At 42.0% G+C, this 26,663-nt stretch overlaps 1 protein-coding gene across 1 annotated transcript in view; it reads left to right on the top strand.

The window, feature by feature from the left end:
• Positions 1-26,663, top strand: part of LOC117261815 (solute carrier family 23 member 2) — an 83,682-nt gene that overhangs the window by 10,078 nt on the left and 46,941 nt on the right. The window contains exons 2-3 of the mRNA XM_033634332.2: positions 4,878-5,027; positions 21,932-22,089. Coding sequence (XP_033490223.1) covers positions 4,878-5,027; positions 21,932-22,089 — 308 coding nt within the window. The remainder of the gene's footprint in view (positions 1-4,877; positions 5,028-21,931; positions 22,090-26,663) is intronic.

Raw genomic sequence — 26,663 nt, forward strand, 5'->3', positions numbered from 1 at the left:
ACAAACCTAACAGGCCTCTTTTTTGACAAATTCAGAATTTCCTCCTCCCTGACTTTTGGCCATTGTTCAGTTAGCCCTTTTTCTTCTGCAGGATGAGGCTGTTTAGAAGAGAGTAAAGACTCTGTCAGTATAACTTGTGCCCATATTCTCTAAGATTTTTTGAAAGTTAATATCTTGAATTATAATCTAAACTTTAGAAAATAGCAATTCCACTTTGTTTTCATCACAGAAATAAATGAACTACTGAGATAAAGGCCTTCTTTGTGTTTGTTCACAGGTTTTCTTTCAGCCCTTAAAATCAGTTCAGCCTCATGACCCCATGTGAAGCTTTGGTGGAAACTAGTGCTCTAATTATTGCAGTAACAGATTTGGTCATAATATGTAAACTCAGTAAATACTAGATGTGGATCAGGGGCCAAATAAAGTACACAGGACAGAAATTGAAGTTCCTTTATGTTGTTTCATCAGGGTTTAAATTAAATTTGATGAGGGGTGCAGTCATGGACCCACAGAACACAGAGAGGAGTTAGACTGTCAGACTTACAGTAATGGTGTAACTTTGTCTTCCTCTCCCAGTTCCAGCATATATACTGTACATACTGTATATAGATTTATAGACATACATACTGTAGCTATACTTTGTGTGTCAGCTTTACATAACTGACTGTAGGCGAGGGACAGAGCCTCGTCTAAAATTGGCTTCTTTATTGACTTCTTCAGCTGCTAAGCATTTTATGATGTCTGTAATGTTGCAGAGGAACTACTCTGAAGGCAGAGCTCCTCATTCTAAATTCAATACAGATTAATTTCTCCTCATTATGATTCGGGAGGAGATAATCTGAACTGATGCCTGTTTACACAAGTCCAGGCTCCCTAAAGGTCCAGTGTGTTGGATTCAGGGGCATCTATTGGCAGATATGATAAATAACAGAGCTGCATGATTATGGCCAAAATGATGATCTAAATTATTTTGATCAGTATTGAGATCACCATTATTTATCATGATTATTCATTGTTTTTTTTTGGGGACAAAATATTTTTATTGCATTCTTAAATTTAAATAAACACAGCTCTGCTTTCACTTCAGTGTCGTGCTGCATTGCTGCTAACGGACAAATCTTTCTTCAAAATAAGACTGGTCCTTTTTCACTGTGTGTCTTTTAGAAGCAAAATATAAATAACATTTTGCCAAAACGTTTTTCTCTAAATTAAATCAACATACCATGTTTTCTCTGTCACCCTGTGCTACATTCCTGCTAATTTGTATTGTTTGTTGCAGTGGGCAGTACTGTGTGAGAGTTGACTTAATTATGACTTTAAAAAAAATTGCTAATGTAACAGAGGTGAAAAATTCCACATGATGCCACATTCGTTACACCTTGTCTTTGCCATGCCATCTGATATGTCACTAATGTCCCATGTGTCCCACCTTGAAAACACTCCTGTGAAAACCTCATCATCTGCTGACTTGATTCAAACACTTCAAACATACACATCTCAATAGACTTCATACAAACCCTCTGGAAACTGATCTGTCCCATGTGGACTGTGTTAAGAGGGAACTGACCTCTTTACGTTCAAAAACAGCTTATGGGTCACGTGGAGCATCCCATAATGTGCACACAAAAATATAATAGAAAATATATAATCCTGAAAACAAACTAAGTTTATGGCACCAAATACAAAGTAATGATTGATGTTTTTTTATACATAGTGGCCAAATATGTAATTCTATAGATTTAACATGTAACCTCAAACATGCTCCAGAGTGTGTGTACAAATTCACAGGAAGCTGATCCGTCCCATGTAGCCTGTTTGAAGAGGGGAGCGACCTCTTTGTATTTGAAGACAGTCCCTGGTGTCACATATCAGGCAGCCTTTAAAGAGCACTCTGTTTTAACAGTTAATACAAGTCACTTCAAAGGATGCCAAAGACATCCCATAAACACCCCTCTGACAGAACAAGCTGCCTGAACATCTCAGAGACATAAACACCTTCACACCAAATATTGTCTCTAACCTGTGGAGGGAAAAATATTTCAATAACAGCAAAGTGTTTGTTTTATTATACAGAAATAAAGTCAAGGCTGACAAAGACTTCTAAATGTTTCAGATTATTAAATTATTATGAATCGCCTTTAATAGATAATCACAAATGTATTTCTCTCGTCCACTAACAAATGGCACCAATCTTTAACACATCATGTTCTTGAAACATTTGCGTCACCTGATATATGGGAATTCTGTAACATTTATGTGTTTAAAGAATCTTTTTAAGCTGAAGTGCATCGGATTTAGGGGGATATATGTATATGCATCCTAACCGCCTGACCTGCTCTATCTGCCTTTGGTTAGTGGAAAGAAAGCCAGAACCTTCTGGGTTACATACCTGAAGATCAGAGTTCCACACCTGACATCCATTTTTTTCCCATTTCTATGATTTACCTTGTGCTTGGTCTCACTAGAATGATTTAAATGGGAAATAAAAACACATTTCTCCTGGAAAAAGATCCTTTCAAGTAGAAGTAGCAGCAGAGGAAAACATCTCCAGTGTCAAGGTACTTTTGGAGTTACATGTCACATAATTCGTGTTATGTAGTCCACACTTTGATGGATAGTACTTCATGTCACCACCACACACAGATGTGAACAGAACCTCTGGCACTGTGGCGTCATAAATAAAAGCACAGAGGTCCAGTACATTCTCCCTGCTTGTTAAACCTGAAGACAACTGAGTGGGTAAACACACTCATCCCCTCAGCAAAGGTTCACTTGTCATACTGCTGGCAGCTGCTGCAGAAGCTTTAGGGAATTGTCGGATTTTGTGGCATTTTATTCATCTGTAGAATTACAAAACTTTTGGGCAGAAGGTGATTTCTCACAAAAGGTGTTTTTGGACCAGTTCTTGAGACTCAGCCCATGACACACCATCAAGGGCTCTTTTTTCTGTTTGCATCCGCACCACCAACAGAAACGATGAAGAGACATAAGCCAGCTATCACATGTGCTGTGAGAGTCCTTACTCTGAAATAGGAGTTGAAGAAATCCCTCAGTGTGGCGTTTTAACAACTACAACTGTCCCTAGTTCATGTGATGCAGACAAAATAAGAAGGGGTGATTCATAGATAAAGTTCCCTCGGTCTGAATACACCTATAGAACATAAGATACAGCAGAATACAACCACCACCTTACTGGAAAACAATATAACAGATGTAGGGCACTTTATCCAGTGTCTGAAATTAAATTTTTGACCAACCAACCAAAGGGCTGGTAGATGAAAAAGGAGGAGGAGGTGATGGTGGAGGGCATGACACCTAGGCAAAATGGCTGCTAAGCAGCAGACAGCAGCATAGGGACCAACAAAAGCGGGTATTTTTTAACACTACTTTGAGACATTTCCAGTTGTAATTGTAGTGACAACAGCAGGTATTTTTGACAGGAGTTCGGGATATTTCCAGATATTTCCAGGTGTGTTTGTAGCATCAAAAGCAGGTATTTATTAATGACAGGTCGGGGCATTTGCAGATATGTTTGTTGCAACAGAATTGGGTATTTTTTATCAAGTGTTTGGGACATTTTCAGTTGGTAGTGACCAAACAAGATATTTTAAGCTGAAGCATGATGTTTTCCTACAGTAGCACTAACTAAATGGTTTATGTGCCTGAACCAGATCACATGTTAACCACAGCGCTGTCACAACATAGAATTTAAAGTTGAACTGTAAAGTTTCAACGTATTTACTACATATGAAACATGCAAATAAAACATATCTCTGGTTTGCAGAAAGGTACAATGCCAACATCTGTTTTGGTGAATGGGTTGAGATGCTACATCCTCATAAAATGGTGGGTTTAAATTAAGGTGCTTGGCGGCTGTGTTTTTTAAGAGATTTTGACACTGTCTTTTTTATGGATGGAACAGATGAACCATCACCTTACAAGTGTTGGCTAGATTAAAATTAATGCAAATATGTAACATTCATTCTCAGTATTATAAGTATTGCTATTCACCCTGTAGTTGGTTATATCACACATACCGACCTAAACATGTAATGAATACAGTGCAGAAATATTGTCTTTCATCTGTGTAACCAGCAGTGACTACAACATAGAGGTCTCTTCTTTCATTTTAACAACAACAACAACAACAAAAAAGAGACAAGAACATTGAGCGATAAACATCCTCTCTTTATGTTTTTTGTGTACAGCTTCAGCTGCTCATCCATCAGCTCTCAGTAGGTTGGACCGATCTTAGTGACTCCTCTTCAAAGCCTCACATCTTGATTTACCACAACAACAAGAATGTTATGATCGAGTTGACAGTGATTTATGTCGCACTAGAACTTTTGCCTCCGCTCTCACACACACTCAGGTTTAAAAACATGAAACATGTCGTAAAAGGTCACAAAATATGTGGAAGGATCACCAGAGAAGTTCAGCGTGAAGCACCTTCATCATCAGCATCAGGATTCAGGAGAATATATGTGAGATTGTTCACCCCACCTGCCCTCTGCTGTCACCTCCATGAATGTTCCACACATCACTCACATTAACTTCTTTGCGTCCGATCAGTATATATGTCTCTTATCTGAGGAGATGACAGTAAAGATAGAACTACTCAACTATGCCCTGTTTCAAAGACAAAGAGAAAACAAAACCGTTATGAACCTTTGGCTACGTTCGAGTCTCTGTGCTCACAACAACAGTGAGGAGTTGGATTAAAGTATGTTTGTGTTGTGGGAAAACGTAGGTCTGGGAGTTGGTGTCCAAATATTTTCAGTGGATTGAAACTGTAAGAAAATATTGTTTTTTATTTGATGTTGCTTGGAAAGATGAATTTTATGAATTCACTTGTTTACCTTTGCTTCTTTTACCAGGACAAAGATGGTGATGAACAGCCTCAGCTGACGGTTGACATTGAGGAGCCACATACAGAGGACCTGGAGCCTGTGGACAAAAGTGCAGATCTGGTTTACTCCCTCAATGACAGGCCGCCGTGGTACCTCTGCATCCTGCTCGGCTTTCAGGTAAATGAAGTTCCTGTATTATCCATAGACTGAACAGTGCTGCAGAAGTCCTTCTTTAAAGCGGCATTATTTAATGTTTAACAGGAGAATGCAGAAAAAAATTCACAGACACAAAGCCCCCACAAATTATCACTTTAAGTTGCTTCAGATAAACTGCAACTAGGGCTGGGCGATATGGCCTAAAAAAAAAAAAAAAATCTCTGATGTTTTCACAACAAATCCGATTCACGATTTAAATCGATTTTTTCCCCTCCTAGTTAAAAAAAAAAAAATTGCATACCCAGCATGGAGCGGCGGTGGCGGATTTTAAATAGAAACTCGATTTTCATTAAAACAAATCGGCCTAAACTACAAATTCCAATTAATTGATAAAATCGATTTATCGCCCAGCCCTAACTGCAACATACAACATCAATTCAGTTCAGTTCAGTTTAGTTTTATTCATAATATCAATATCACAAATCACAATTTGCCTCAGAGGCTTTAAAGCATACAACAATCGGTCCGTGGACCCTCACAGCTGATAAAAACTCCCAAGAAAACCCAAATGTAGTCTTTTTTCTGTTCACCTGATGAATGTTTCGACTCCAGGGAACCTATTTAAACGATCGGGAATGCATGGCCTAAAGCAGTGGTTCTCAAATGGTGTGCTGTGATGCCAATCCAGGTGTGCTGCGGGATCATGTGATGACCACACATTATTATTACAATATTCCACTGGGCCTATACAGAAAGTTATGAATGAATTTTTCTTTGACTGTGTCAGTGTGTTTTGCGCACCCATTTCCTAATAAAGAGGCAAACTCTAGCTAAAAAATATAATTTGATTTATTAAATTTAAAAAATCCTTCATGTGGAACCTATTTGTCACGTTTGTGTTTGGGAATTATAAATGTGTGACGCATGAAAAGTCCTGATTGGCAGCCCGTATGATGGATGCTAACATTTAAAAGGAGACAGCCGTGAGTAGGACGATGAATTGCTTTATTGTACGGAGCAAATTACAAAAAAGTTCCAGTGAAGATGACCTACCACTTGGAGAAAAGAGGAAAAAAAGACACTTGTCAGTATCACTAAAGCTGCCTGTATTGTTTTTATTGTCTTACATCCTGATAAGAGTGATAACACACGTTATAGAAGCTGCTGTACTAGGGGTGGGAATCTCTAGGCACCTCACGATTTGACTCAATTCTGATTCCGAGGGCAACGATTTCAATTATAGAATGATTCTCCATTCTAAAACGAGCCAATAAGAAAATTTACACTAGATGTTAAAAAACATTATTGTAATAAAGCTGGGAATACATATCCAGTGCATACAAACTGTATCACTTACTGTGGTTGAGATGACTACACTCCACCAGTCTCCTCCGGCCCATCCTCCTCATCCTCCTCAAACTCAAACTCTCCTGTCCCTCGTCGACCTCCTCGACATTTCTCCTCCAGTATTTACAAAACTATAACTGACTGTAACTATCTATGAGCTATAAAAATATGAACTATTGCAAAAAAAAAAAACGAACGATGGCAAAACTATGAACTACGGTAAAAACATGATGAAAACATGGCAAAAAACACTCAGAAACACCGACATAAAAAAGACTTAAAAGCTCTCAAAAAACCACAAATACTATTATTATTTACGTATTATCTGGAAAGCTCCGGTTCTCAGCTTTCAGAATCCATTGGAATTACGTCGGTAGCGTGAATGGTAGAGGAGTTATGGTAATTTGAAAAATAAATATAAAAGTAATATTAAAATCGATTCCCCCCACCACCACCACTCCTATGCTGTACACAGTTATAAATACAGGTGTGCCTTGAGATTTTAGCTGGCTCTTTGGTGTGTCATGGCCCAAAAAATGTTTGAAAACCACTGGTCTACAGAAATGTTTCCCGACTGGTGGGTCGTGGTCCAAAAGTGGGTCCGGGGTCCATTCTGAATGGGCCGCAAGTGACTCACAAATGTGTCAAATTTGTAAAAACATAAAAAAAAAAAAACCCTTTATTTTTAAGTACAGTCAATTTACTGCACAGAGCTTTTACTTTATTCCTTTCAATGTCCTGCAGTAAAGTGAGTGACTAATAGACAGCTACTTGACAGAGACAGCAAAGTAGCTCAGCAACATGGCCAAAAGCAAGTATGACGCTGAATGTAATAAACGGTGTGAACCTTGAACTAATGACAAAGGAGAAGGCTGGACCCTGGGGCTGGACCAGCTGGGAACCACTGGTCTGACGTGCATGGTGCTTTTAGGGCGTGTCCAGGTCCACTTTTGCTCATTAAACAGAGCAAAAAAGCGCAGAGTAAAGTACCATGGGCCAGGAGGGTGTATTAGCCTGTTTATTAATCACAGTTGTTTTGGGTTTAACGTGACGTCAACCATTCAGAGTGTCATCTCCTGTTCCCTTTGAAAACAGGTGTGTCTGTACCTGAGGCTCGGCTCTACATGGTGGATTCAGCAAATTAGAGAAGCAAGCGGCTTCCTGTTGAGAATAATGCAGTAAAGGCCTTTGCACACTGAGTACATTTTTTCAGATGAGTTTTTTTTAATGTCATCCAAAAGAAAATTGTTCTGCACAGAAACCTTGCACACTGATTGTGACTCGTTTAATTTTTCTATTTGTTGTGAAATTCTCATTATGAGACAAAATGAAAAGACACATTTCCTCCTTTGCCCCTCTCCTCTGGAGTTACTTATCTGACTGACACCACTCCCTCCCTGTCCTTCATTTGGCACAGCAGCAGCTGCATGAAGGGGGGAGCTGTCCTCCCTCTGTGTGTGGTCCTCATCCTCCTCCTCTTCATCATCAATCCCCCCGAATATCACTATCTGACCTGTTGAAAGTAGCTGTCTGAGTTATGAATGATTCTGTGCGCCCTGTTCCTCTGTCTTGTCTTGGCTGTGTCCTGCTGCCACATTTTCTTCACTGATGGGCTCTGATGTATGTAAAAACGCAGAAAATCAAACCCGTTCTGAAAATTTTAATGACAGATAAAAGCTTCAGACTCAGTTTGCAAAAAATAAATTTTTGCCTTTAATGTACAGGATAGAGTGAAATGGGGTGAGAGAGAGAGCGGGGGGTGACATGCAACAAATGGTTGCAAGCCGGAGTCGAACCTGCGACCGCTGCAGCGAGGCACTATCCACTACGCTACCGACGCCCCGTCTGTTGGCAGCTCTGATCTCTGCTACGTTCACATTTTAGAAAATGTGATCAGTATATTCAGTCTTACTGCACCATTCTGACTTCAGACCAGGTTTTTTTGGTCAGTCGTTTTCTGCAGCCTCAAAATTGCAACAAATCCACAATGCACCTGACCACACCCCATTTTAAGAACTCCACGGCCATGGACGCACAGATAGGCGCAAATACAATTGTTACTTAGACAACGTAACATCAACATCAATATGAAATTGGCAATGACAGTTGGGCCGCATGCAGCTTTGTGCCAGGTGTAAGATCGGGTCCGAGATGTTTCAGTATCAGTGAGCTAGTTGCTAACTCTCACTGCCATTTGGTGCTGGGCATGTCGTGTACAGTTGGTGTATCAAAGTAGAGTGCAGCTCAGGCTGCATTTTCCAGACCAAACCCGATCTGAGTCTGAGGCAGTTATAACCCAGCCCGACCCGACCTGAGCCTGACGCAGTTTGTTACCTGACATAGTTATTGTTATCATGGTTACAGCTTGTCTGTTTACCATGATCACACATGGACAGTGTGCAAATGACCATCAAAAGGCTGCTGTCAGGCACAGTCAAACACACCGCATGCACAGCAGCACAGCACACATGCTCAGCTGGAGCGGAGCCTGTGTTGCATTCAAGTGTTGTCACATAAATAATAAATTCCAGCACTTAAATAGGCCATAGCAAAACACAGCAGCATGTCAAAAACAAATCACAAATTTTGCTTGGGTGCAGCCCACCCGGGCCCCGTTCTGTCACCGTAGCTGGAGTACTGCGGTATGACGGTAACCACAAAAGCAGTACCGCGGCTCATGTTTACTGCGGTAAGTTACCGTCACCATAGACTCACGAGTCAGTCTTTAGATGCTTTGCTTAACTAAAGACTGATGTCTTTCTCCCTGATTTTGTGTTTAGATGGGCGGATACCATTTCACAGTTTAAAAAAACTCAATAGTAAATCCGCAGGGCAGTCCTTCGGTGGCTTGCTGAACTCTTGTGCTCGTAAACATAGTCTGACTGCGTTAAAAGTTTTAAACAAAGTCGCTCTAAGTCCTTCATTTCCACAATCTTGTGGACTGAGCACACGTTTGATAAAACGGAGTTAAATCTCTCGGCATCCATTTTCAAGCTCTCTGTGTGTTTGTTTCCTTGCGGACGAGAAAAGGGGGAGCGCACATTTCCGGGAGGACGTGTCCTTTTCAAAAATGCAAGAGGCGTTGCTTTGTTGCCGGCCGTTTTCTCCGGTGTGTTAAACACACTAGAGAGGAGTGTCCCCAGACTAACAGAAGGCGGAGATCTCTGATTGTCTGGTGGCATGACATGAAGTTATTAACGTCAGTGCCAATAGAATGTGTAGATTAGTGAAACATTTGGGTGAAATTAAGCGTGCGTAAATGAGCCAAAACAACCATTTGACATACTTCAACTGAATAAAACATCCTGTTACCTAATAGGAAATAGCTGTGTTAAGCAACAAAACATTATTGTCAGGTTTAGTGTGATACCTTCCCCCAGTAATGCCTGTAAAGACATGAGACTGGGAGCCATGCCTATGGCTTTCCTCAAACTGCAAATCCTATTTTAACAGCCCAGCTGTTTCCCAGCATGTAGAGGCCTGTCCTCTCTTTTTCGCTATCTGCTTTTTTGTTTTAAAGATAGTATGAAATACTTCCCTTTGTTCTTCCTGGAGGAACAACACCTCCTTCCTGCTTTGTGCCCCTAAAATCAGTCCAGCAGATCCGGCATCCCGTGGCTCCCAGTATTAAATTCAGAGGAACTCAGTCCTGTTCTTGGTAAAGTCGAACTCATGACAGTGTGGGAATACAGTGGTCATTCATATTAAAATGTCTCAGCCTCATTAAACAGTACTTAAAAACATTTAAAAGCATTTTAAATGTTTAACTGATTTGAAGCACTTGATGTTAGAAATGTTTCACCTCTTTGAAGCAGCTGTGACATGTATTAAGTCAGTAATCCACAGGGATTTGATCCTGACATTAAACCTGACATCCTCTGATCCAGCAGCTGTCCACATCTGACAATAAATTAGACTGAATCACATGCTGGAGGACAAAACTTGTGTCAGAGTACTTGATTATTGGCGCACATCCCAGCTGAGAGAAGGTGTTCACCACAGGAAGAGAATATGAGGACATAAAAGAGAATATTTCTTATATACACCGATCCGCCAAAACATTAAAACCACTGACAGGTGAGGTGAATAACATTGAGAATTTTGTTACAATGCAATGTTTTACTGAGAAACTGTTTGGTCCTGGCATTCATGTGGATATCACTTGACATGCTCCACCCACCCAGACACTGTTGCAGACCAAGTGCACTCCGGAGCAATGGTACTCCACAATGGCAGTGGCCCCCACCACAGCAGGACAATGCCCCATGCCACATCGCAAAAGCTGTTCAGGAATGGCCTGGGGAATGTGACAAAGAGCTCAAGACATCGACCTGGCCTCCAAGTTCCCAGCTTGCTTCAGTATACATGGTACATGCTGGTACAGCAGAGACACCTACGAACCACAGTGGGGCCTCCTTGGATTCAGACTTGGCTCTGACATGGACACAGGACCTCTGGGGATGTCCTGTTGTGTCTGGCACCAGGGCGTTGGCAGAGGATCCTTTGAGTCCTGTGGGTTACGTGGTGGGGCACCAGCACATCCCACAGATGCTTGATTGGATTGGGATATGGGGAATTGGGAGGCCAGGTCAATACCTTAAGCTTTTTGTCACGTTTCTTGGGTCAGTCCTGAGCAGTTTTTTGGGGTGTGGCATGGGGCATTGTCCGGCTGGGGGGCCATTGCCATGAGAAGGGATACTTGGTCTGCAACAGTGTTTACATGAATGCCAGGACTAAAGATTTCTCAGCAGAACATTGCATTGTAACAAAAATAATCAATGTTATTCACTTCATCTGTCAGTGGTTTGAATGTTTTGGCTGATCTGGGCACAGGGCAGTGTACTGGAAGGACATGAGAAAAAATCCTGTTTGAGTTTACATAACAGAAGACCTGCAGATCATGAGTTTGAGCAGCCGTGACATATGAATCATGCGGTAAATTTAGTTACAAGGAGGTGCTGCAGAATGGATACACTTTGAAGAGTTGGTCATGAATCTGCTGTTAAGATATTTTTAGAGTGTAATGTTTCAGTTTGGTTGTGCATTAAAGGTCCGAGGCTGAACCAGAGACAAAGAAAAAACAAAGAGAAGACTGTGGATTTAAAATATGTTGATCCTGTTTTGGGTAGACAGAGCTGTAACATCTTGCAGGCGCTTGGAATGGTTCTTTTCTACATGCAGATATCAACATTTGTGTTTTGTGATTTGTCTTAGTGCTGGAGGTCTGAAGACCTTTCCTTGTGGTGACTCCTCGCAGCCACCTGAAGGCAGCAGTGTCTCACTGGAATAATGCAGAGCACTGTCAAGCCACAGTTATGCACATCAGATCCACTGGTTACATGTTGTGTAATCAACATCAGGCTGTTGTGAAATAACCCTGGAACCCCCCTGTGCACATCAGACATCTTTTTATTAAATAACTCTCACAAATTCTTCTGCACACACAAGGACACATTAAAAACAGATCATCACAGCCCCCCCCCCCAAAAAAAAACACGTAATCACTTCTTCTCCCGTCGCTTGTAAAGTTTGCTCTCATAAAAAGTATCTGTTTGATATTTCATTTAATGCTTATCAATATTTAATTCTCTACCTCACACAAATGCACGCACACTTTAAATGCACAAAAACAAAATGCAGACACACAAGCAACGGTGCGCTGTAGGTCCAATTTAGTTTAACAGTCTTTTAACATTAAACTTCAGCAAACTCAGAATCTACTGCCACACATAGACACACAGTTTATCTCTCCTTCTTTTGCTTCAAAATTCCTCCTCATCAGGATCAGAATCCGATTCTGACAGATACTGTTTCCTTCTGACTTCTTCTCCCCTCCATGAAATCAGGCTGCCTGGGTCAGACGCTGTGCTGCAGCTGGACGGCACGGGAGGGGATCTAAGTCCTCAGGTGAGGGGGCTGCCAGCTGGACCATCAGGATGTCAGATAGGGTGGCTGGAGCAAGGCATGACCTCGAGGCAGTTTTTTCAAGCTTCGTCACAATAAATCCCCTCTAAGTCAGTGGAAGAGACTGGAACGGAGAGGCTGAGGTCCACCAGGCTGAGAACATCAGGACACTGGTGGTGTAGACTTTGATCTATCTCAGGACAGGTCACCTTTTTGGTACAATCTGTTTTTCAGAATGGTCCGTTGGTAGGGAATGACATCAGATGTCACTTCCGAGGACAGAAGGACCTGCTTGAAATACCTTGTCAGTTCGTCTGTTTCTGCCTCCCCAAATTCAACAAATAATGCTGTGATGTTTATATTTATATTTGTTCCATGGATCTGCAGGATGGGTAGATTCATTCATTGTCTGAGGCCAAACTACATACCTTCACAGTATCATGCATTGGGATGTACTGATTAGAAAAACTGAGCATAGTGTTGGTTCAAGCAGGACACAGTGTCAGGCTCAGCTCACAGCCCAGTTACATCAGCTGATCTGACACAGCCCAGTCAACTAATTGAGCAGGCAATTGATGGAAAGGAGTCAGCTGGTCACATGATTCCTCTCTGTACAACCAATTGGCAAATCTCATTCAGGGCACCCTATTTAAATTGCTTCCTCTGCAAGCCGCTTTGCAACCTGCCTCCACCCCAGCTCCTCCTTTACATGTTGTGTCTGACTTATCAATGTCATTTTTGTTTGTCATTGATGCTGCTCTGTTCTGTTCCCGGGGGGGTCTTTGCTGCTGCTCTTTCTGCCTCACGCTTTCCATGTAGGCACATGGAAGGGCAGGGAGGTTTGCTCTTTGCCTCAGGCTTTACTCATTTTTGCATGTGAAAGGGCAGGAGGGTGTGCTGTCTCTGCCTTAAGGCTTTCCACGCAGGCGTCTGGAAAAGGCTTTTTGTATAGGCCTCAGAAAAGGCAGAGAGGCCCCAGAACACAGCCATACCGCCAAATATAATACACAATTGGAAATAAAGATTTCTTTGACTAAAGTGGTCCTGACTGAAACATGTTTTTGGCAGGTCCCCAGGAGGTGCACCAAGATTTGAAGCCAATTCTCCCACATGTTCTCATCCCAGGTCGTCACATACGGCTGCTTTGTCAGCGGACTTTCATGTCTACATATTACGCACCAGGTACCCTTCTGCGTCTGCTGTTGATATTCTAGGATGCCAGAACCAACGCTGGGCTGTAAAGAAAAGCACATGGTTAGGTTCAGAAAACACATCTTGGTTTGGCTCCACATTCATACTAGAAGCTTTGTCTCATCTCATCATTGTTAAACTCTCCCCCATTGTCACTGAAGAGTTTCTCGGGTGGGCTGTGCACAGTCATCCAGATGTGTACATGGAATGCTGCACTAAACCTTGTGAACATGGAGACACCATGCACCTGGGTGTAATTCATGCAGATCGACAGCAACAGTCGTGTTGTACTGAGATGCCAGTGGCAGGTCCTGGCTGAGTCTGACTTTATCTTTGATGCACTTCACATTCATTGTCATTTGTCTGTAGGATGATGTTACACTGAGCTCATCAGAAGTCTCTGCAGTCTGTCAGCAGAAGGAGGACCAAATAGTTGATGAAGCTTTTTCAGGATTCATGCTTTCTTCATCCTCATCCTTTTTTTTCCTTTGGAGTGATGACCTCAGCAGTCACCAAACCTGCTCATCACAGTGAAAGCTCTTGTCTTCTTTCTCCGTAATTTTCACACAGTAATGACCCGAGCTTATAAAGGCAAGTTTTACAGGTTCATTAAACATGACTGTTTTGCCATTTTCCATATCCAAAACTGTCTCTGCTCTTTTCATGGAGGCTTTACTCAGAAGCAGCGAAATGTTAGCTGGGACTACTTCAGTTTCAATACAACACTTAGGCTCTGTCTGTAAGTATCCAGATATTTTTGTAAATGGATATTTTTCCACTCTGTTAAAAAATAAACATTCGTCCACATGACCTGGTTTTATGAAATATCTCCATTGACTCTTGAAAACTGAAAGGACTCCAGATGCTCAAGTGTGCAGTGTTGGAACAAAACTAGAAAAGAATCAGTCAGGAAGGATAAGGAGAGAGCAACTGTCTGTAAAAGTGTGGATACCCGACCCGAGCCCGATGGGACCTGTCGTAACCCGATGGGTCGGGCCGGGTTCGGATAACAAATCAGAAATTTTACCTGGGTTCGATTTGGGTTTGGCCCACTTGACATGCTGCTGTGTTGTGCTATGGCCTATTCAAGTGCTAGTGCTAGTGGAGTTTGTTATTTACATGACAACACCTGAACACAACACAGGCCCATAGTTAAATTTTAGGCAGGAGGTGGTAAATATTCAGACTGAACTAATGAAAATGGAGGACGCTAGACAAAACGCCATCAGGAAGGTTTAAAACTGCCGAAAACCATGCAAAGAAATTGTTGGTAACAAGTCAGGTCACAAACTGTGTCGGGCTCGGGTTGGGTTCAAACTTAAAAATCAGAAAGTCTGTCGGGCCAGGTTTGGTGAGGAAAATGTGGCCCAGGCTGTGCTCTACTGTCTGTGGACACCACATGTAAAACCATTCTCTTTTTGGGGGTTGTCCTGCTTATGCCTCTCCATTGCACCTGTCGTCACTTTGATTTGCACCAAAGCAGCTGAAACTGATTCACAATCACTTGTGCTTCCTAAATGGACAGATTGATAGCCATGAAGTTAAACTGACCTGGTGTTAGACTGTGACCATTCAGTGACATCATATCTCAGAAACAGAAGGGAAGACATTTGGTCAGATACTGAATTGGTGACTCTAATCTTGAGACTGTGCTGATTGTATAGATCTTCTGCTTCGGGGAGGAAGACGTGTGCGAATGTTTAGAATATGTAGTTTCATTGCAGCAGTGTCCATATTTTAAACTGTCATGGCTACATATTAATCTGCACAGACATGGATGTAAACTGCAATTTGACTGGTTGGCAGAGGCATGCCTCCACAAAGCGATGATTCTAGGTAATTACATATTATGTAGTATATTGTAATTATTATCTTTTACTTGGGGTGGGGGGCATTAAACCTCAGTGCCCCTCAGAGATAGTGCCAGTGTATCATTTCCTTCCAGTAGGGGGTTTGAAACAAGATGCACGTCTGTTGAACAACCGCTGTGATGATTATAATCATCAGCTGCGTAGTGTTGTTGTTATTTATGTGCGTTTTGTGAAAAGGAAACCACATTTTGGAAAACATCAAAGCCTCTCAGCCCCGAGGGAAAAATCTGCAGTGATAAAATACAGTTTCTTTGCATGTTGTTCATCATTGCATTATTTCTGAACACAGTTAGCCATTATTTCAAGGACATATGTGTTTGGGAGCTCGCTCTGTGGTACGATACCTGGTTTTTGTAGAACTCCAGTAAAAATGGGCCCTGTTATGAGACACTGTGCACCCTGACTGAGAGATTTAAGACACAATAAATTGAGAAGTTTGTTATTCACACAAACAAAGTCACTGCAGCAGCTGCAACAACCTCTTTTCCCACAGTGATGTTTAATTTTCATTTTCTGGAGCTCTTTATATGGGCACAAAATACATCTGTTTTCCAGAAATCAGTATCAAAGTCACAACAAAAGACCGGACATCTGACTTCATCACATCAATAAAACAGCATGCTTTAAATCTACAGGACTGTTGGACAGGCAGCACTGATCACCGGTGACCTCGTCTGAATGTTGAAGTCACGTCACCGAGGTTATCAAGCTGATTGAGGCCACGCTTCTTCATGAAGGCCGAGGAGTTATTTTTAATATCTGGCCAACCTCTAACCTTCGGATGCACCATCTCACACCCACACCTAATGTAGACTTCTCCCTACAAACTCCCTACATCCTGACCTTAACCCTCAAAACACACAGACACACACATAGACCACGCAGGTATATGGAAGTACATTGAGAACAAAACACTTGAGAGGACATAAAACAAATTCTGAGAGGTCCACAGTATGTAAGTCAGCATTTAAGAGCTCTGCGGAGCAGTGAGTTGATAATGTTACCACCTCAAGGAGAGGGTGATGTTCTTTCTGTTCCTTGGAACTTTAATGACGCTGCAGAGCCACGGTCAGCCTGTGCATATTGTCAGGTAATCGCATAGTCCATGTTTTGCGTGCAGCTTAGTGTTCAGATATACAAACCTTTGAAGCTCTTTTTGTTTGTCCAACAGAAACTAGACTACAGTGGCATTTTAGTGTGTAGACAGCAAGTGTGCTGAAGGATTTTATGGGGTATTTTCTAAAAGTACAGTACAGGCCAAAAGTTTGGACACACCTTCTCATTCAATGCGTTTTCTTTATTTTCATGACTATTTACATTGTAGATTCTCACTGAAGGCATCAAAACTATGAATGAACACATGTGGAGTTATGTACTTAACAAAAAAAGGTGAAATAACTGAAAACATGTTTTATATTCTAGTTTCTTCAAAATAGCCACCCTTTGCTCTGATTACTGCTTTGCACACTCTTGGCATTCTCTCCATGAGCTTCAAGAGGTAGTCACCTGAAATGGTTTTCCAACAGTCTTGAAGGAGTTCCCAGAGGTGTTTAGCACTTGTTGGCCCCTTTGCCTTCACTCTGCGGTCCAGCTCACCCCAAACCATCTCGATTGGGTTCAGGTCCGGTGACTGTGGAGGCCAGGTCATCTGCCGCAGCACTCCATCACTCTCCTTCTTGGTCAAATAGCCCTTACACAGCCTGGAGGTGTGTTTGGGGTCATTGTCCTGTTGAAAAATAAATGATCGTCCAACTAAACGCAAACCGGATGGGATGGCATGTCGCTGCAGGATGCTGTGGTAGCCATGCTGGTTCAGTGTGCCTTCAATTTTGAATAAATCCCCAACAGTGTCACCAGCAAAACACCCCCACACCATCACACCTCCTCCTCCATGCTTCACAGTGGGAACCAGTCATGTGGAATCCATCCGTTCACCTTTTCTGCATCTCACAAAGACACAGCGGTTGGAACCAAAGATCTCAAATTTGGACTCATCAGACCAAAGCACAGATTTCCACTGGTCTAATGTCCATTCCTTGTGTTTCTTGGCCCAAACAAATCTCTTCTGCTTGTTGCCTCTCCTTAGCAGTGGGTTCCTAGCAGCTATTTGACCATGAAGGCCTGATTCGCGCAGTCTCCTCTTAACAGTTGTTGTAGAGATGGGTCTGCTGCTAGAACTCTGTGTGGCATTCATCTGGTCTCTGATCTGAGCTGCTGTTAACTTGCGATTTCTGAGGCTGGTGACTCGGATGAACTTATCCTCAGAAGCAGAGGTGACTCTTGGTCTTCCTTTCCTGGGTCGGTCCTCATGTGTGCCAGTTTCGTTGTAGCGCTTGATGGTTTTTGCGACTCCACTTGGGGACACATTTAAAGTTTTTGCAATTTTCCGGACTGACTGACCTTCATTTCTTAAAGTAATGATGGCCACTGGTTTTTCTTTAGTTAGCTGATTGGTTCTTGCCATAATATGAATTTTAACAGTTGTCCAATAGGGCTGTCGGCTGTGTATTAACCTGACTTCTGCACAACACAACTGATGGTCCCAACCCCATTGATAAAGCAAGAAATTCCACTAATTAACCCTGATAAGGCACACCTGTGAAGTGGAAACCATTTCAGGTGACTACCTCTTGAAGCTTATCGAGGGAATGCCAAGAGTGTGCAAAGCAGTAATCAGAGCAAAGGGTGGCTATTTTGAAGAAACTAGAATATAAAACATGTTTTCAGTTATTTCGCCTTTTTTTGTTAAGTACATAACTCCACATGTGTTCATTCATAGTTTTGATGCCTTCAGTGAGAATCTACAATGTAAATAGTCATGAAAATAAAGAAAACGCATTGAATGAGAAGGTGTGTCCAAACTTTTGGCCTGTACTGTATGTGGATGTGTAAAGTACTTGGTGTCAGAACGTTGTGCACGTGGCCACAGCCAAAAACCCTGTTAGTTGATCAGGCAGCCAAGACACAGTGTTAGGTAGTTTTCTAGTATCAGAATGAAGCAGTCTGTCTCTCTGGTTGTGAGGGTGTGAAAACGTGATCAGCACTGAGCTGAATCTTTTTAAAGATGCATCACTTTTGAGAACATCCCACTGTTTAAAGTCCCCCGGCCCCATCCCCCAGCCAGTTTTACTTCCTGTTTAACAGTTAACGTTCTGTCTTAAACAGAGAATTGGGGCGTGGTGAATAGTGTTAAGTAGCATTAATCCATGACCAAAACAACGAGACTGCAGCTACAGTAGTTTGGAAAACAGCAATAAGGCACCTCCACTGATGAACTCACTGTGTATGAGAGCTCTAATGACAACAACAACAGTCTGCACCACACTCTCGTTCACTCACTCTTTTCCTCACCGTCTCCTCCTGCTGCAGCGGACGGTTGGGTATTGATGAAGCGCTGTCTGGCTGCTGCTGCACCGGGGAGCGGAAACGTCACATTTGATGACAGTCCCATCCTTAACACATCCACATGACAAAAATAGTAATAGTACCTGCCACTGGTACCAGGAAATAACATGTTATAACATGACATGTTATATGTGCTCCCAGCAAGTTGACCAGATCCTTCTCAAATTTGTTTTGAAAGCTCCCAAGACATTGATGATGCTTTGATACAGGTCATTTCAGTGCCCACACTCTATGAAGGATAAACCATGTCACTCCAGCATGCTGTGTCTAACTTTCACAGAAATGAATATCCGCGTCAGCCGGTGACCCCAGTGTGCGTGAAGGTGTGAGGGCCTGTTCATGGCTGCTGAGAGCCTTAATTCCTTTGTTGTTTTTTTGTTGTTGTTTTAACTAGGGATGTCCCTGGCAACTTAGTTCCCTGTTGACTAAACAAAAATGTTGATTAAGACTAGTGGACGAGTCTAAAAAAGGGAAAACACTCAGAAAACAGTCAAAATTTAGCACAATTTATTGTTAAGTGTTTGAAACGTTGTCCCAAAAAATATTGTGTGCATTAAGAGCCCTTTGAAGCCTTTAATCACAATCTTCAACAACCATGTTGGATTTTAAATGCTGCTGAAGTACGAGACACTTTGCGCCATGTGGTATGAATGTAAACATGACGATAACATATCATGCTACAATTACAAGATAAACTGACTCACAATGATGTGTATGGTATTGATAATGTGACACCTGCACAAGCTTGGAGAAGGACATGTGACTTGCAGATTCTACTATAGTCATACGTCATCTTCCCATTTTAGCAACAACAAGATTTTATCTCTTACACTGGATGCAAATTATTCTGTTTTTTGAGCATCTTTCTTTGACATCATTCCTTGGTTTGCAACAGAGAGCGATTCATATACAGTACAGGCCAAAAGTTTGGACACACCTTCTCATTCAATGCGTTTTCTTTATTTTCATGACTATTTACATTGTAGATTCTCACTGAAGGCATCAAAACTATGAATGAACACATGTGGAGTTACGTACTTAACAAAAAAAGGTGAAATAACTGAAAACATGTTTTATATTCTAGTTTCTTCAAAATAGCCACCCTTTGCTCTGATTACTGCTTTGCACACTCTTGGCATTCTCTCCATGAGCTTCAAGAGGTAGTCACCTGAAATGGTTTCCACTTCACAGGTGTGCCTTATCAGGGTTAATTAGTGGAATTTCTTGCTTTATCAGTGGGGTTGGGACCATCAGTTGTGTTGTGCAGAAGTCAGGTTAATACACAGCCGACAGCCCTATTGGACAACTGTTAAAATTCATATTATGGCAAGAACCAATCAGCTAACTAAAGAAAAACCAGTGGCCATCATTACTTTAAGAAATGAAGGTCAGTCAGTCCGGAAAATTGCAAAAACTTTAAATGTGTCCCCAAGTGGAGTCGCAAAAACCATCAAGCACTACAACGAAACTGGCACACATGAGGACCGACCCAGGAAAGGAAGACCAAGAGTCACCTCTGCTTCTGAGGATAAGTTCATCCGAGTCACCAGCCTCAGAAATGGCAAGTTAACAGCAGCTCAGATCAGAGACCAGATGAATGCCACACGGAGTTCTAGCAGCAGACCCATCTCTAGAACAACTGTTAAGAGGAGACTGCGCGAATCAGGCCTTCATGGTCAAATAGCTGCTAGGAAACCACTGCTAAGGAGAGGCAACAAGCAGAAGAGATTTGTTTGGGCCAAGAAACACAAGGAATGGACATTAGACCAGTGGAAATCTGTACTTTGGTCTGATGGTTCCAACCGCTGTGTCTTTGTGAGATGCAGAAAAGGTGAACGGATGGATTCCACATGCCTGGTTCCCACTGTGAAGCATGGAGGAGGAGGTGTGATGGTGTGGGGGTGTTTTGCTGGTGACACTGTTGGGGATTTATTCAAAATTGAAGGCACACTGAACCAGCATGGCTACCACAGCATCCTGCAGCGACATGCCATCCCATCCGGTTTGCGTTTAGTTGGACGATCATTTATTTTTCAACAGGACAATGACCCCAAACACACCTCCAGGCTGTGTAAGGGCTATTTGACCAAGAAGGAGAGTGATGGAGTGCTGCGGCAGATGACCTGGCCTCCACAGTCACCGGACCTGAACCCAATCGAGATGGTTTGAGGTGAGCTGGACCGCAGAGTGAAGGCAAAGGGGCCAACAAGTGCTAAACACCTCTGGGAACTCCTTCAAGACTGTTGGAAAACCATTTCAGGTGACTACCTCTTGAAGCTCATGGAGAGAATGCCAAGAGTGTGCAAAGCAGTAATCAGAGCAAAGGGTGGCTATTTTGAAGAAACTAGAATATAAAACATGTTTTCAGTTATTTCACCTTTTTTTGTTAAGTACATAACTCCACATGTGTTCATTCATAGTTTTGATGCCTTCAGTGAGAATCTACAATGTAAATAGTCATGAAAATAAAGAAAACGCATTGAATGAGAAGGTGTGTCCAAACTTTTGGCCTGTACTGTAAATGTCTTGGGTTTGAGAAACATTACTTCCTGTCTACTAGTGTTGCACGGTATACCGGTACTAAAATAGTACCGCGGTACTAGAGTATTCCAAACGGTACTATACTGCATTTGGAAAATACCGGTACTTTGAAATTGATTCAATTCATTAATTTAGTTAATTTATTTTACTCATTTATGCACACAAACGCCTTTCTTGTTCCTATTGGAGCACAGATTGCACAAGTGGTGTGTATGACAACACCTGTATCAACATTCGCAGCTGGCGCACATGAAAAAAGGCAAGAGAAAGTCTGCCTCGCAAAGGGAGACAACACGAGACAACACAAACTTGGTGAAACATTTGAGTTACCAAACCGTGACGTCCGTACTGAGGTACTTACCGAACCATGATTTTTTTGGTACCGTTACACCTCTACTATTTATTGTTCTAAAGGTTTGTATCCAAAAGGACTTTTCCTTAGGAAAAGTTCCGAAGAGTATCGAAAAGTATCGAAATTCATATTGGTATTGGTACCGAAACAAAGATTTTGGTATCGTGACAACACTACTGTCTACATATTAAAATGAAGAGCAGCTAAACTCAGAGTGAATCAGAAAAAACAGGGTTCATTTTCTGTAAAAGGGAAAAGCTTTTTATGCATCTTAAAGGGTCCCCAAACTGATCCTTTTTCGTTTGCCTCCACAGCATTACATCCTCGCATTCGGAGGCATCATCGCAATCCCGCTGATCCTGGCAGAGCCCCTCTGCATAAAGGACAACAACGTCGCAAAAAGCCAACTCATCTCCACCATATTCTTTGTGTCGGGAATAAGTACGCTGCTGCAAACGGCTGTCGGTACCAGGTAACCCCCTCTTAATGTCTCACAGCTCCGGTGAAACGGGAGGCGCCAGACCGCACTGACTCATTCTTTAGAAATTTCAACACTTTCTTTTTCTCAGTTTCGACTCTGTTTCTCTCACGCACATGTGAGATTTGACAACTTGTGGTTGTGTGTGAACTTCTTAGCTACTCTACCCCTCAGTGGAATGGTAGTTATTGTTGTGTGTGTGTGTTCACATTTTAAGTCCCGCTGTCGGTCACGTTTAAGATTTATAGCAAGCACAGTTCTCTTGGGGAATGCCCCAAGAGAATTAAGAATGTGAAGAATGTTCCCAAGATGACAGGAACTCCCTTATATTTCCCTTTTCACACACACACACACACACACCTCTGCCCTGGCTTTCTGACATTGCATTGGAAGGTCGCAAAAAAATTCATAGATATACTCAATCCCTTTTCTTAAATGTGTCATGATGAGAATAAAGGCAGTTGAATCCCACATGCAGAGTGAGAAACATAAAAACTGCAGCAATGAACTTGCCAATAAATGCACATACTATCAGTTCTCACCTTCTAACTGTTTCACAGGCCCAAATCTTTATGTTTTATGTTACAATAAATGTAACTATAATTACAAAATGTTAGTTTATGTTTTTTTTTTTTCTTCCTTCAATTTTCCAATATTGTAGCCTGGAAATCCAGACCCAAATCTAGAAAGATTTAGGGTCTGGCTATGAGTAATGCAAATGGCCCAACTCGAGGGGCGGCACCAAGCATGCATTTGAAAACATCACTGCACGCAATTGGATAACACTACGACCAATCAGAACAATACACGGGGTGACATATCCAGAGCTTAGCTACCAGCGCAGCTAACTGTTAGATTAGACTCTTGCCGTATCCGGTCGGCAAAACAGCAAAAACGTCCTTCTTGCAAAGGAAAGATTCGAGCGCCGTCTTCTGTTCCTCTTTTAGAGAAAAAGCCAAGTCTAACTCGGTCACTGTAGCGGCCAAAGCCGTTTCAAACAACTGGTGTTCATCCGTAGCCATCTTGCAATGTTTAATGTTACTGACTGATTCTGGACTTCGTCGTCGTGATGGTGCAGCTCAGCTACAAGGGCATGGGTAATGAGCATCATTACTGATTGCCAGAGTGACTTGCTGAGCAAATTCAAATTGTGCTCTCTCGAGAACTCTGGATTTCCAGGGTACCAATATTGTAAAATGGCTCAAAAATTAATTGTGTGTGGTGTTAAAAAAGTCTTCAATCTAACTTGCCTACAGCTGTAGGAACCCTGTATCTTTACTTAGGTTTACAGTAAATGTAGGAAAAATACTGTGGTCCTGTCACAGAAACAATCCCTAAACATATGCAGTGGTGGAGTCCTGAAAATCTAAAAGTAGGGATGCAGGATAATATGGGCACATCATCAGCATCAGCCGATGCTCTGTAACTGCATTTAGCGAACATGTTTCTATACACCAAAACTCCTGACTGTCATCCTAACCTGAGATAAGATCGGAGTTCAGACTTCGAACATTTCCGTAATGAGTCCCCTGAGCTTCATTTGCTACAGCCTGAGGTTACAGCTCAGCTCATGCGGAGGCCCCTGTGGTGGTTCTTGTGGAGTTAAACGATGAGCCAGCCCTCTGCTGAGCTCTACGTGACACTAACAGTGGAAATGAGATTTACCCTTCAGGGCAAGTTCTGAAATAGTTTTCCTTAAAGCCTCATGATCTCCAAAGTTTCACGCGGCTTAATTTGTGGCTTTCATTTCATAACAGAGATGTGAAATCCTGGGAGCTGTTTGGCACTTTGATAGGAAAATCCTTCTGAACCCGATGCATCAATCTGTGTGATTTACCGAAGTGCAGCTGCCTCCCACACACAGAGCAGTACAATACAGTACAGGGCTCCTGCTCCCACTGCTGTAACACTGAGCCTGAGCAAACAGCTAATGCTTTTGTTTGAGGTTTCCACCTACACAGTTTGGCAAAAGCTTAAAGGGACAAAGTTGGGATTCCAACAAACACTTTGACATTGAATAATAAGTAAGTTAATCTCTCTTTCTATTGCACTGTTTAAAACTGTGGTATGAAGGGCTTTGTCAAACACAGGAATGTGAGGATAAAAACACAAACACGTACGTAAAGAATTACAAACGCTGCGACACAAAAAATAAATGAATATACACACACTGTCCACATTATTTATTTCACAGTTACTGTGAAAACAGGTTTGAATTTCAGTTTGAAACAACTTGCTGCAAAGGTTCAGCTGAATGTTACATTTAGTCCTTAGCAGCAGGTAGTTGTTGAAATAAAAGATGTGGGCTTGTTATCTTAAAAAGCAAATCTGACGAGAAATAAAAACTGCAAACATGAGAGAATATAAAGCAGAAAATTTTTTACCACACAGAGGAGAGGATTAATACAATAAATGCTGAGAAAATGTTCAGCAGGTGGATTATGGAGCTGGTAAATGGACCTGCACTTGTGTAACGCTTTTCTAGTCTCACACACTCATACACTGGTGGATCAGCCATTGGGAGCAATTTGGGGATGGACACGACACAAATACTTAAAGGAATCACGGTGTTCATGTGTCTCTTTTAATGACAGCAGTCAATATAACGACCAAACAATTATTTGAACTGTACATTGAGTGTGGGGGGACTCTGCTGTGCGCGATACAGAGAGCAGAGGAGGTTTGTAAAGGCGCGACCATGTAGAAACAGAAAGGTGCTCCCCTAATATAATGGTAGGGGAAACACTGCTTTTCATAAAGGATTATTGATAGTGTTCAAGCCTAATTTCTAAGTGTTTCCCCAGTAAGGGTCATAAATATTTTATTTTATTATGAATATTTTTTCTCACTATTTGTAGGAGGCTAATATTTCACCGGTCATTCATACACAGATGAATCTTATCACTTAATCTTGTTTTCTATCCTGATTGTGGTTTGAACGTCACCTGTGTGTTTGTCATTCACCATTCACTATTGTTTTGTCACACTGATGATGGCTCTTTAGCTGAGACGTGTCCCTGTCTGCATGTTTTTGCCCATTCCAAATAAGGTAATTGTACTATGAGTGCCGCCGTTCTGTTTTATTCTCAAGTTAGAAATATGCCTGTTGGTCAGTGGTTATGGAGAAAAGGTGACGCCTGCACATGTGCCAAAAAAGTTTAAAAATGACAGAGTTTCGTTCCTGATCTCCAGAAGGCACAAAGTTAAACATGAAACATGCTTTTCAACATTTTAAGCAAGATCAGTGTTTTATTTTTGTTTTGAACAATTTTAGAGTGAACAAAACAGAAATGAGCACCCTGCAAACGTTTGGGCACCTCAAGACATTTGAGCTGTCAGACGACTTCTCCCAGGGTCTCAGACTTTAATGAGCTTGTTCACAGTCATCGTTAGGAAAGGACAGGTGATGCAGATTTCAAAGATTTATAAATACTCTGACTCCTGAAACCTTGTCCCAACAATCAGCAGCCATGGGCTCCTCCAAACAGCTGCCTAGCACTCTAAAAAACTAAAAGACCTGATGAAGACTAGAAGAAGATAGCAAAGTGTTTTCAGGGAGCCGTTTCCTCAGTTGGCCATGTAATTCAGAAATAATAATAACAATAATAATAATAATAATAATAATAATACATTTTATTTGTAATGCACTTTTCATCCTTGGATCTCAGAGTGCTACAGGTTAAAAGCATAATATAAAAACATATGAAAAAACACTATAATTAGCTCAAATTAACAGTCAAAGGCCTTTTGAATAAAAAGGTTTTCAGGCCTGCTTTAAAAGAGTCCAGGCTCTGTACAGCCCTCAGCTGGAGAGGGAGGCTGTTCCACAAACGTGGTGCGGCCGAGCAAAAGGCTCGGTCTCCCATGGTGCAGAGCTTGGTGCTGGGGACTCGGAGGAGTAGGCTGCCTGCAGATCTGAGGGTACGGGTGGAGGATTGTGGAGTGATTAGTTCTTGTAGGTAGGCTATTGTGTGTGCATTGATGCATTTGGGGGTGAGCAGCAGGATTTTGTAATTGATCTGAAATGAGACGGGGAGCCAGTGCAGTGAGTGTAGAATGGGGGTTAGGTGCTCATGTTTACGGACTCTCATCAGGACCCTGACAGTGCTGTTCTGGATGTACTGCAGCTTCTGGATGTTCTTGCCAGCAATCCCGATGAAGAGTCCGTTGCAGTAGTCCAGTCTCGAGGAGGTAAAGGCATGGACTAGCTTCTCTGCATCTGGGAGGATGGCAGTTAACAGGAACTGTGGAGGTCATATCAAGTTGAGGTCTGGAAGACCAAGAAAACTTTCTGAGAGAGCTGCTCGTAGGATTGTTAGAAAGGAAAAGTGGTGGTGCACTGTTCTACTGTGCAGACACACCTGGACAGGTATGACCTTCGTGGAAGAGTCATCAGAAGAAAACCTTTCCTGTGTCCTCACCACTAAATCCAGCATCACAAGTTTGCAAAGGAACATCGAAACAAGCCTGATGCTTTTTTGGAAACAAGCCCTGTGGACTGATGAAGTTAAAATAGAACTTTCTGGACACAATGAGCAAAAGTATGTTTGGAGAAAACAGGGGCACCT

Source organism: Epinephelus lanceolatus, chromosome 5, assembly GCF_041903045.1.
Source record: "Epinephelus lanceolatus isolate andai-2023 chromosome 5, ASM4190304v1, whole genome shotgun sequence".
NCBI classification, from domain to species: domain Eukaryota; kingdom Metazoa; phylum Chordata; class Actinopteri; order Perciformes; family Serranidae; genus Epinephelus; species Epinephelus lanceolatus.